The sequence below is a fragment of the Saccopteryx leptura genome, chromosome 9, assembly GCF_036850995.1.
Source record: "Saccopteryx leptura isolate mSacLep1 chromosome 9, mSacLep1_pri_phased_curated, whole genome shotgun sequence".
NCBI lineage: Eukaryota > Metazoa > Chordata > Mammalia > Chiroptera > Emballonuridae > Saccopteryx > Saccopteryx leptura.
Genome location: NC_089511.1, coordinates 27,536,693 through 27,549,856, shown reverse-complemented (window position 1 = coordinate 27,549,856; position 13,164 = coordinate 27,536,693). Strand labels below are relative to the sequence as shown.

The 13,164-nt window shown below is 42.0% G+C and overlaps 1 protein-coding gene across 5 annotated transcripts in view; it reads right to left on the bottom strand.

The window, feature by feature from the left end:
* Positions 1-13,164, bottom strand: part of WWOX (WW domain containing oxidoreductase) — a 1,014,498-nt gene that overhangs the window by 953,750 nt on the left and 47,584 nt on the right. For all 5 annotated transcript variants that reach the window (XM_066349487.1, XM_066349490.1, XM_066349489.1 and 2 more), the window contains exon 5: positions 4,243-4,349. In XM_066349487.1, the coding sequence (XP_066205584.1) occupies positions 4,243-4,349 (107 nt within the window). The remainder of the gene's footprint in view (positions 1-4,242; positions 4,350-13,164) is intronic.

Genomic DNA, 13,164 nt, shown 5'->3' with positions numbered 1-13,164 from the left:
TGGGACTGGACAGTGGAGCCAGGAAGAGAAGGGCCCGGCAGGAGTAACACGTTGGGGACGAAGCCTGAACTCCACCGCCTGGGCAGCTCTGAGACTGCCCGCGGAGCCTCGGCATGCACAAGCCAACACTGAGCCACACGGCCTGAACGCTTCTGAGGGAGCTTCGCTGCAACAACAACTGTGCATCCTTTTGAGAATCTCAAAAGGATTCTCAAAACACTTCCATTCATTGGTATCTCCATTGGGAGATACCAATATGTTGCAGAACCTTCCCAGTTCCAATACTGACAGGATGCAACTGGGAAAACTGGAGTAGATCAAATTGACCTTGAGAAACATAGGTGGTATTTAATGCTATAACAGATAAAAATCCTTCCCTAGAAATGAGGTCAAAAAACAAAACAAAACAAAACAAAAAAACGGGACCGGCATATCTCGAGGGTGGGGAAGTGGGAGGGAAGGGCCTGAAACCCCAGCTCAACATACATTGCGAAGGAAGGTTCGCACACACTCAGCGCTACACGCAATGATATTAAACGGTACCGACAGCACTTGGTGCTGAACTTGGGCTTCCACACCACAGTCCAGGGGGATTGGGAAACATGGTACAATGGGATTCACAGAGAGCAAGCAACCAGATGGGAGAGATGGCCAAAGAAAGGGTTGAGTTTCTCCAGTCTTCAGCCTATGAACTGTGATTAAAACGTTTGAAACACCACATGAGCATTGGTTTTGTTTTTGTTCCCATTTCCTTTGCCCACGTCCCTGACAGTGAGGATCAGGAGGTAATTCTTTCTCTGGGAGCGCTGCCTCCTGGTTGACCTCAAGTCACTGCACGGTAGAATGAAACTGTACAGTGATAAATTCTGTCATCTGAAAATGATTCACAGGCACCCAATTACGGCTTAAAATGCAAGAAAGAAAATCAAATGGTGGGTCTTTGAGATCATCCCATTCAACCTTCTTCATTAGAGATGAGAAAACTGAGGCACCAAACAGATTGAGAGATTTGCCAAAGTACCATGGCTAATGAGGGCCAATCCAGGAATGTCTGCCTGCAAGCATCAAACAATAGTGATCACGGAATAAATACAGATGAGTTTATTTTGATATATTCAATACAAGGAAAAAGGAAGACAATTTTTAAAACGCATATATAATTGTATTTTAGCATTATCTTCCAAGCCTGGGTTTAAACAATATTACTGTATAATATGATTATTACAGTATCACTCGGGCCACTGGAATTTGATTTTTCCAGTTTAAATAAAACAACAGCAGGCAAAATGTTACTCGTGTGACACTCTCTGGTGCAAGGTACTCTTATGCATTGGCAGCATGGCTAGAAACTGGTACGACAACACTGGATGACAAACTGGGAAACTGCTAGCCACACTTTTAAAATACATGCCCCTGAGTCAACGTGTCCAAGGCTAAGATTCAGCCCGAAAGGCGTAGTCACAAAAGTGTATACCAAGAACGCTCACTGCGCCATAGCTGAGACCCGGTTTTGAATGGAAGTGTTAAGAGAGACTGAACTTTCAGACAGCATCACTTGAAACAGCAGAACGATGAAACCACCCCATGTCCTCCCAAAAGGGAGCTTGGTTAAATAAATTACAGTATAGCACATGATGGACTATTATATAGCAGTTAAAAACAGTGAGGCAGATCTACATGAGGAAGATGAGAAAAGATGTATAATATTAAGCAAATGAAAAATCAACGTACAACATGTCTGTGTGTGAGCAAGTATATTCAATCTCTTTCTGGAAGAATACATAAGAAATAGTTACTAATATTTACCTTCCAAGAGAAGGACTGGGAGGAACTTTCACTTTTTATTTCATACCTTCTTGTTTTGTATATGCTATATAATATCACTTATTCTCTTTATACAATTCTAAGAATTACTACTCTACCACCTAATAGAGGTTATTATATTTTTAACTTTGGAGTTATAAAGATACTAAGCTGACTGGAAAAAATTGGACCTTGTTTTATATTTTTAATTTAAACCCCAAAACTAATCCAGTGATATTAAGACGAGCATTCATCTGAAATATACTGAATTTGAAATTCTGCTTGAAAAAGCAGAAACAGATCTTCCTTTTCTTGACTTTTATAAATTTTCTGCCCAGAACTCTGGACATTCTCTTAAACAAACCATGGTCTATTTCTTCAGATGGCAAGAAGTCTTCCACGGGGTTCAGAAAATGAAGACAGCCTTGGCAAGGACAATCCAGCCTCCGACCCCTCGGCTCCCGGCCACGTGACTGTCTTCTCTCCTCTTCCTCCTCCCCCCACCCCCTCTCCTCAGCTGGACCTTTCTCCTACTTTTCCCCTCATCTTTCATGAGATCTCAGCTCAACTAATCCTTTCCCAGGAACTGTGACTCGCCCCCAGCTCACTGGCATAGCTCTGTGTTGGAGTACCCTGTATTTCATAGTACCACTTACCATTATTTCAAGGTTACAGTGAGGTTTATATTTCTCTGGTTAAGTCTGTCCTCCACTCTAAACTGAAAGCTCTACCAAGGCAATGGGAACATCTATTTTTCCCTAACGGGAGGCCCCAGTACCTGTCAGGGTGGTATACTGCATTCGGTGGTGGGATTCAGCAGGTTTGCACCAGTTCGGCAAAACTGATGCCTATTTTTTTGTTCAGTTTGGCGAACAGGTTGTTAAAATGGCACTTGTAATCAGGGTTCTGTCTAAGGTGGGCACCTGCACAGCCACCCAATGTGGAAATCACAAATTTACATTCCTTGCTCTTTTTTAACATTCATCTGTGCAACAGCGTATTCTAAGTGCCCGTGGTCATGTTCATTCCGTCCATAGGTCAAGATTTGACAAAACTATGCTTGTAATATTTATTTATTTATTTCATAAAACTCATTATACCTTTGATGAGATACTATATTTTAATCCCCTCGCATTTGTTATTTCAGTAAACAAACATGCAATGTAAAGAGAAATAGTGCCTATCAACCAGGGGGTGACAAGCTGTCATTGGAAATATCTTAAGTAACAGTTTTATTGTTTTTTAATATTTTTTCATTAATATTTTTTAAATCTTTTTTATAATAACCTAGTCTTATGTACCTCTTTTATTGTTCTTATTTAAGTATTAAATGCATGAAATGATAAACTACCTTTCAGTAAATTGTTCTTTTGTACTTAAAATGGTCATTAGGGCAAAGAACCAGTTGTTAAATTATTTGAATCCCACCCATGACTGCATGAATATGTAAATAAATGACAACTGACTAAATGAATGGATCTATACTTCACACCAAAGCCCAGTGATCATGTTAAAAATGAATCAGACTATGTCACTCTTGGCTCAAACCCTCTAATGTCTTCCTCACCAATGTCTCTGAGGTCCTGCGTGTCATACTTGGGGCATCTCTGCACCAGCTTCCCCTTCCATTTGGCTCCAGTCAGCTAGCCTCCCTGTTGACCTTTGAGTCCTCCAGACATGATCCTATACCTCTGTGCCTTTGCACATGCTGTTCCCATTGCTTAAAAAGTATTTCCCCTGACACTGGTACAGCTTGCCTCTTTACTTCATTCAGGTCTCGGGTCAAATGTCACACCTTTGGAAGGGTCTCCACTGACCACCTAATCCCTTGCATTGCTTTATTATCTTTCACTGTATATATAACAACCTGACATTATGTTAAATATCGAGAGCAATTATCCCTTTTTGTTCTGTTCCTTCTACCTAAAAGGTAAACCCATCAGAGTAGGGATTTTGGTTTCTTTGATGCTATATTCTCAGCCCCAAGAGCACTGCAAGCCCTCAATGAATGAATATTTGTGCATAGATACATCAACACAAAAACAAGAAAGCCAAAAGGAAAAAAACAGAGACAGGGTTAAAGTCTGCTCTTTTCTAAACCTAAAAACCGTAAGCATAACAACCTCTTCGTTGTATTTAGGGGCGTTAACCACATTTTGTTTTTCTTAATAAATGAGCCAAATGAGTAAACATTCTCAAACCTCTGACCAATAAAGCAGATGACACTGACAATGAACTATAAACAAATGCGCGGACGATAATGGGTTTGCTTGTCCTTTTCATTCATAAAGTAAACAAAGTGAATATAGCTTTAAAAATAAAGAAAGCATTATTCCAAGAGCAATAAACTTTATGCACTGTACTAAAACCTCCATGTGTTTATCCTGGCATGTGTATTTGACAATTAAGAAGAAAAATAATAGTTGAGTGCTTGCTTACCCATTCTCCTAAAATGCGTGTCACGGCTTCATTGGCTCTTGTCATATTCCTACAGGCCAGGATCACGTGAGCACCATGCAGGGCAAAAGACTTGGCAGTTTCAAACCCTGTGGTTTAAAGAAAAGTCAACATTAGACAACACAAATACAACACACTGAGTCATGATGAATGGCCTTTATTGAACACCACACACATCACCCCAGTGGTGCTCAACCAGAGGTAATTTTGCCTTCTAGGAGACAGTCGCCAATGCCCAGAGACATTTTCAGTGGCCACCACAGGGGATGGCATACTCTAGGTATCTAATGGATCAAAGCCAAGGATACTACAAATATCCTACAATGCTCAGGACAACCCCCACATAAAGAATCACCTGGCCCAGAATGTCAAAAGTGTAAGGCTGAGAAAACCTGCCCAGGGAACAAAGTGATTTCAGAGGTGAAGGCCAAGCCACAGAAAAGCCCATGGCATAGTCGGCCATTTAACCGTTGCCAATTATGACCAGATATGGTACTAAACATAAAGAATAAGAAATTAAAAAGGGTTAAGACATGGGCACTACCCTAAAGAGTTTACCATCTAGTAAGAGTAAACAGACCTGGAAAGTAAAGCAGACATGTGTTCAGTCCTTCACCAGGTGCCCCACACTGTGCTAAGTTTCCAAAACTTCTGCTTCCAGCACTGGCAGCCTAAGTTCCTTAGACCAACACACCCACTGAGAACAATTAGAAAAGCTGGACAAAATCACACACACACACACACACACACACACACACACACACACACACACACACACACACAAATTCTGTGAAAGCAACATGGGGACATGATGACAGAATTTTTTGGTCCAAGATCTGGAAAAGCTAAAAGGCCTATAAAGGTGAGCCAGTATTTGTAGCTTCTAAACCTAATGAAAATATCCTTCAAAAATAAAGGTGAACAGCCTGACCAGGCGGTGGTGCAGTGGATAGAGCATTGGACTGGGATGCGGAGGACCCAGGTTCGAGACCCCGAGGTTGACAGCTTGAGTGCGGGCTCATCTGGTTTTAAGCAAAGCTCACCAGCTTGGGACCCAAGGTCACTGGCTTGAGCAAGGGGTTACTCGGTCTGCTGTAGCCCCATGGTCAAGGCACATATGAGAAAGCAATCAATGAACAACTAAGGTGCCACAACGAAAAACTGATAATTGATGCTTCTTATCTCTCTCCGTTCCTGTCTGTCTGTCCCTATCTATCCCTCTCTCTGACTCTCTCTCTGTCTCTGTAAATAAATAAATAAATAAATGTGAATAAAATTTTAAACATATAAAAGCTGAGAGGATATATTATCAATAGATCAACACTAGAGGAAATACTAAAGAATGTTCTTCAGGCAGAAGGAAAATGACCGTAGATAGAAATTTAAAAATGCATAAAGTAGCAAAGAGTAACATAAAGGATAAATATATGGGAAAATCTAAACGACGATGGGAATAGTTTGTGAATTTTTACATACACAGCAGAAACTACTATGCTGATAATAATGCATAATCTAGGAGGTGATCATATGGAATTAAAGTGTTCTAAGACTCTTGTATTATCCAGAAAGTGATCAAGTATTAATTTATATTAGACCTTAAGAAGTCAAAGATTCAGGTGGCTATCTCTACGATAACCACTAAGAAAAATATACAAATTTAACAAGCTAATAGAAAGAGAAAGTAGAATAATAAAAAGAAAGTTGGATAAATAGAAAGCTAATAATAAAATGATATATTTAACCCCAAATATGTCTAGAATTATATTAAATATAAATGAACTAAAAACTGCAATCAGTACAAAACAAATAAATGAACAAAACAGAAACAGACATAGAGATACAAAGAAGCTGATAATGGGGGTGGGTGGAAGAATGTGAATAAAATAAATAAAACAAAATAGAGTTAATGATAATACTTTTGCCACAGACTAGCTGTGATGAGCAAATGAGGCTAATCAGAACAGGATCTTATACATAGTATATAAAATATTGAACAACACAATTGATAAACTGGAAGTCAGTGACTATGCTAACCACTGAACATGAGAGCATAAGATACACTCAACTACTTAGAGAATTTTTACCAAAACTGACAGTGTTCAGGGCCAAAAGCAAGTCTCAGCAAATTTCAAAAGATTTAAACTGGAAAGTATACTCTTGGACCAAAATAGAATAAAATTAGAAATCAATAACAAGATCCTAGAAAATCCCCTCATTTGGAAACTAAGCAATATGTTAATTAAATAAGAAAACTGTGACTCAAAAAAAATTGCAGTGAAAATTAAAAAATATTTTTAACTGACTTATAGAACTTAGCTAAAACCATGGATAAAGAGACAATCTACAGCATTAAACACGTATATTAAAACAGAAGATGAGTTGTGTCCATTAAGTTAGAAAATCTTTAAAGCAGCTAATTAAACCTAAAGAAAACAGAAGGAAGGTAATAAAAGGAAAAACTAAGAAAGATAAAGCAAACACAAAATGCAGAGAAACAAGCCAAAAGTCATCTTCTTGAAAAGACTAAAATGATTGATAAGAAGCTAGCAGGATTTAGAGAACGAGTGTGCTGAAGCCCATGCCAGTGCATGGAGACCACACAAACGACCAGCATCTGGGATGAATGAAAGGACACCACTACAGAGCCTACAAATACCAAAATCTCAAGATATGGTGGACAACTTTATATTTAAGATATATTTAAGATAAAGATGAAAAAGACAAAATCCCAGAAAGACGCTATTTCAAAATTGCTGCAAGAAGAAAGAGAAAAACTAAAAATTTCTATATACTTTTCTTAAATTCTCAGAATAAAAACTTTAGATCCATATGTCTTGAAAGGTAAAGCCTACCAAATATTTAACAAAATAAAACCACCAATCTTACATAAATTCTTCTACAGGATAGAAAAATAAGAAAAACGACTTTTTTCCTCCCCAAAGTTAGAAGCTGGGGGGGGAGGGGGGGAGTCAGACAGACTCCTGCATGCGCCTACTGGGATCCACCTGGCATGCCCACCAGGGGGCAATGCTCTGCCCATCTGGGGAGTTGCTCTGTTGCAACCAGAGCCATTCTAACACCTGAGGCAGAGGCCATGGAGCCATCCTCAGCGCTCAGGCCAACTTTGCTCCAAAGGAGCTGTGGCTGCAGGAGGAGAAGAGACAGATAGAGAAGAAGGAGGGGGGAAGGGTAGAAAAGCAGATGGGCGCTTCTCCTGTGTGCCCTGACAGGGAATCGAACCTGGGATTTCCACACACCAGGCCGACACTCTACCACTGACCCAACTGGCTAGGGCCAAAAAACGACTATTTTATAAGGCTTAAACTCATTAGTTAATAGGGAAATGCAGCGTCGGCCTGGCGTGCGGGGGACCCGGGTTCGATTCCCAGCCAGGGCACATAGGAGAAGCGCCCATTTGCTTCTCCACCCCCCCTCCTTCCTCTCTGTCTCTCTCTTCCCCTCCTGCAGCCAAGGCTCCATTGGAGCAAAGATGGCCCGGGCGCTGGGGATGGCTCCTTGGCCTCTGCCCCAGGTGCTAGAGTGGCTCTGGTCGCGGCAGAGCGACGCCCGGAGGGGCAGAGCATCGTCCCCTGGTGGGCAGAGCGTCGCCCCCTGGTGGGCGTGCCGGGTGGATCCCGGTCGGGCGCATGCGGGAGTCTGTCTGACTGTCTCTCCCCGTTTCCAGCTTCAGAAAAATACAAAAAAAAAAAAAAAAAAAGGGAAATGCAAGTTAAAGATACAATGAGATACTACTATATGCCTACTATTACAATGGCTAATTTAAAAAACAAATGAACACACCAAATGTTGCCGATGATGTGGAACAACCAGAACTTGTATACATCACTGAGTTGTAAGGAGAAGAGGAGAGAGAAGGAGAGAGGAAGATGGGGGCAGTCTAATTCCAGAGCCTGAACACTATGCTACTGCTCTGAAGAGTAAAATACAGAGTCTTGTAAGCTATATGGAAGACCATATAGAGTAAACTACAAACACAAAGAAATCAATTCTACGAGCAAAGGCAGCAATGCAACTCAGCCAAAGTCATGTCCAGTGACCATGGATTATTGTTTCCAAAATAATGCTAATATCTGTGAATAATGCTAAGAGTGTCGTTATCTTACTGATATTGCCATGAGAGTCTAGCAAAGTTCATTCATTCATATCCCTTCCATATATCTATATTGTGACCAGAATTTAAAGAGAAGGGGGCTGGGGGGAGGAGACGAAAGGGGGCCAAATATACGGTGACCAAAAGCAATTTGACGTTGGGGGAAGGGCAGACAGAGCAATGAATAGTTCACATGCTACGGAGATGTACACCTGAAGCCTCTGTGTTCCTACGGGCCAGTGTCACCCCATTAAATCTAATTTCTAAATAAAAATAAATAAGTTTAAAAAGAAAAAAAGGAAGAGATCAGCTATAAGACCCACCGTGCCATTTGTCTAAATACTGGAACACACTTAAACTTCACTGTTGAGATAACCTGGGTTATTTGGCAGATTACGCCAAGTTCCGTATCCCAAGGTTTTCACTTGTCATTCTCTAAGTATAATCTATGCCTGAGTCGGATGTTACAACAATGCACAGAGGATTTCAAACCTGAATGATTTGCCTCCTCTTTGATATACATAGTACAGGTGCTTGAAGCCCTATCTTCAAGCCGGGAGGTGAGATGACAGGAACTGAAATTTGCTGATCTTGATCCAGTGATACCAATTTCGCCCCTTATCACCGGTGAGCAAAATGAAGCTACATCATTTGGGAAAACAGAGAGAGGGAAAAGGCCAGGTTCTCTAACCCCCCCGGCCCCATTCCGAAACTGAATGGGAGCAGGCGTGGGACATAATCTTGCTGACTGATGGGCTGCATCAATCAGGGTAATGAAATGCTAGCATTTCATGACACGGCCAAAAGCGACTTCGCTTGCAACCCCAGGACTTTACACACCCAGATCTCACTGAAAGTGATGGGCTCTGGGCTCTGTGTCCCTATGAGATTTCCAGCTCAGAGCAACCATCAGAAATATATTTCTTCATATGCCTATCGGAGTATAAAAAGAAAAATAAATGATTCAGGGGAGTGGAGGCACACAGGGGTCACAATGCTTAGTCGTTCTTTTTTTTTTTTTTTTTTTTCCTTCAAAATTGCTTAGTCGTTCTTTAGCAGCCATATTTCTCATGGATCGAGAGAGCATTGGTAAGAATGCAGGGCGAGGTGGGCTTTTTTATCTAATTCACCAGATTAACTGCAAAGGCCTTAGAATCTTTGCCTCCTTCATCTCTGTATCCCATTGGACTCACACTCGGTGGCATTCAATAAATATCAAAGGAATGAATGGTTCCTACAGATTGTTAATAAGCTACAATCTGGGACTATTTTAAAACAGTCCAAATTGTTTCAAACTATTCTCATTAGTCTCTAACTTCCTTTCTAAGGAGTAAATATTAACATCCTGTAAAGAAACTGCTCACTGCAGTGGCGGATGACACTACCCTGAAATCTGTGTGGGGAAATCATACCCTTTTTCTATCAAAATGCCTTTCCCCAAACAAACCTGTTTGGTCACTTGACAAAACGACCTCCAGCAAAGGACTTTTTATCGCCAGCACATCAGACGTGATGGCAGCAACAGGCTGCGGGCACACGTTCGCACCCGCTCTCCTTCAGATGATTCCTGACTGTGCTTATGGGTAAGCCCGCTGTCCCTGTGTCGCTGGAAACTACATCGTGGCTCTTCCATCTTCCTTTATCTAAGCAATGCCTTACAGGTTGCTAGTCTGTTCTGAAAAGCTGCAACAGTCAACTCTGCTTCTTTCTGCTTTACAGTTGCCTTTGGAGCAGAAACAAAGCATGGATATTTCAGGAGATGATGGTCCTTAACAGCAAGGACCATAACATTTTTTATAGTAAACCATATCTCTGCAGTGTGGAGTTTTATAAAAAAAAAAAAAGAAAGAAGAAAGGAAAGAAAGAAAGAAAAAGAAATTTAATAATGCCACCTACTGCAAAAGTCCTGAAAAAGCCCACGAGAATAGCATCCCTCACTCCAGAACACCACAGCGATGACCAGCTTAATTAGCTAAATGTAGTACTGCTAAGCCAATTCTGCCCGGTGCCAAAGTTTGTGCAAAATAATGAAGGCAATGGTTTACTAAATTTAATAACCTGATTCATCTTATAAAAAATTAACTTTATGACAATGTTTAAATTGAACCAGCTTAACTGCATGGAGGTGGCAAGAGTGCGTCCAGAAGAATATTTAATGCTAATAATATAAAGAAAATAAGGGAACACATTTTAAAACAACGGGCGGCATCAGTTTTCCAGCACTTGTTACATCTGATCCGGGTGGAAAAGTAAGCAGCCATGAAGGTCTGAGATCTCCCTGTCTTGGGGTTTTAGCGTTGCATACGGATATTGAAGTACCATGAAAGGGAAAACATCCCCTCCCCCCAGAAAAATTTAAATACCTGCTTATCTGACACTGGTTTTCATTCTCTAGATTGGGGATCACAGGATAAAATAAAGCCCACGGACCTGTTTTGTTTGGTCTATCCTTTGTTTACCTCCTTCCTCCCTCTCTTCCTTCTTTCCTGCTTTCCTTCTTTCCTTCCTTCCTTCCTAATATGAATTAGTTGTCAGCATTTAAAAAAAAATCCAGGGAGATTACATATCTAAAAGTAGATATCCAGCTTCTCTGGAAAAGCTGACCGGCCTGGGCCCCCAGACCCCGCTGCTGCTTGCAGGCCAGAGGTGGGGTTTGCGCCATCCTGACGGCCACAGTCACCGCCCACGCTGCTGACATTCCTGCCAGGCCGCTGTAGGCCTCTAATGCTCAGATGCATGCTATCTGGGGAAGACTCCTTCTGGAGATCAGGGCTCAGGCCTTACCACAATACGGCCTCAATCAGAACGTTCACATCCGAACTGCCGAATCTCAAAGACGGTTTCATCCTGACCTGCTTGCGAGTTTAAGCCGTGTCAGGAAGATCAGGATGCTAGCTAGGCCCTGGGGGACCCAGCAGTAGCACTCAGCTTGCACAGAGCAGTGCAAGGGAGAGGGCTCGAGGACCTGCGGAATGAGGTGTATGGTGCAAGCTCCTTGACCCTCCTTCTTGCCATTTCCCAAGTGTCACCCCGTGATAGCAGGAAGTCTGCACCCAGAACTACACTGGGGCTGAAGGACGTAGACATGAACCGGACAAGCAATAAAGACCGGGTGCATGGCAAAACAAGGTCAACAGTGGGCGAGGGGCCCCGTGTGAATGAGGGACAGGAAACACAACGGGAGGTAAAACCCTGGACAGCAAGCTAAAACGGTAGGGCTCTTTTACATGTGGCCGGGAGCAGGTGAAAGAACTTGGACAGGGAGTAGCACTACAAATGATTATTATTTTATCTATTTAAGATACTGCTGGTGGCGGGCTCACCAGCTTGAGTGTGGGGTCGACAGCTTAGGCGTGGACTCACAGACATGACCCCATGATTGCTGACTTGATCCCAAAGGTTGCTGGCTTGAAGCCCAAAGGTGACTGGCTTGAGTAAGGGGTAACAGGCGCAGCTGGAGCCCCCCAGTCAAGGCACATATAAGAAAGCAACCAATGAATAACGAAGGTGCCACAACTATGATTTGATGCTTTTCACCTATCTCCCTTCTTGTCTGTCTGTCCCTGACTGTCCCTCTCTCGCGCACACGCAAAAAAAAAAAAAAAAAAAAAGGAAAAAAGAAAAGAAAAGATACTGCTGGTGGTCAAGTAGAAATGGACTTGCTGAAGATACTGCAGCCTTGTGACCAGCCAGGAGGAGATGAGGTACCTTCTTATGTGGAACAGCTAAGGAAACTGCTTGGGAAGCAAAAGTCTACAAAGTCTGATGACTTCCCAAGTCTACATCTGAGAGAGTACCCAAGGTCTCCAAGCAGGCCAGTGGGCCACAGGTGAGGTTAGCAATTGGTTTACCCAGACAAGGAATACAAGGACGGAGGAGGCGGGCGTGTGGTAGTGGAGGGAAATGGAACAGCGGCCACACCCAGTGAATATCACTGTTAGGTTGGACGGACCAGGATGGGGTCACCAGTTCCTCAGGCACAAAGGACATCAGGCTGGGAGCCCAGTCCCAGCAATTACTGACAACGCTGCCACTGAACTAGGTGCTAAGAACAAGGCGATTTTTTTTCCCAATGCCAGGAAGGTTCCTCTGGTTTGAGTTTTTTTTTCATTTTCTCCATATGGTGGATTTACTCGGGCAGTGTCCCCATTTACTCTAAATTATGGTTTTAATTATCATTTTTATTAAGATGCCCAAAGGAGCTGGGACTTACAGCACCCGTAATTTCTAATGGGTTGTTATTATTAATTTATAATTGTGAAACACTGGAGACAAATGTTAGTTGTAACTGTACACAATTAAAAGGCCACAGAGATGGTGACTCCTTCCCCCCAACCCCATACAAGAATCATTTTTAGGGACCCACCAACAAGTTACAGAATCTTCCAGCACAAGTCACCTCCCTGCCTGGAGATCCACCATCACATATAGAGCAAAAATATAAGCTTACTGTCTTTCACCTTGAGTTAGATTTGTGGACAATTCAAAATTTGGGACCAGTTTTCTGTTGTTAAACCAGTCGCCTCAAGAATGTGATCTCCTGTAAGTACAAGGGTCCTACTTTCCAAACTGATCTGATTAATGTAATTGAAATTATGGTGGCATGACATTGGCCATGATATTTAATCTAACTCTCCTGGGGCCCCTCGGATAAAGTATTTGGACATACGTTCACCACAACCATTAAGGTCAACGCCACAAGTAAGCAGATAGCCCACACCGTTGTTTCTGGAGTTATTTTAATTATCTGAATGATCGCATTTACCTTACACCCCATTTCAATTACACAGTTC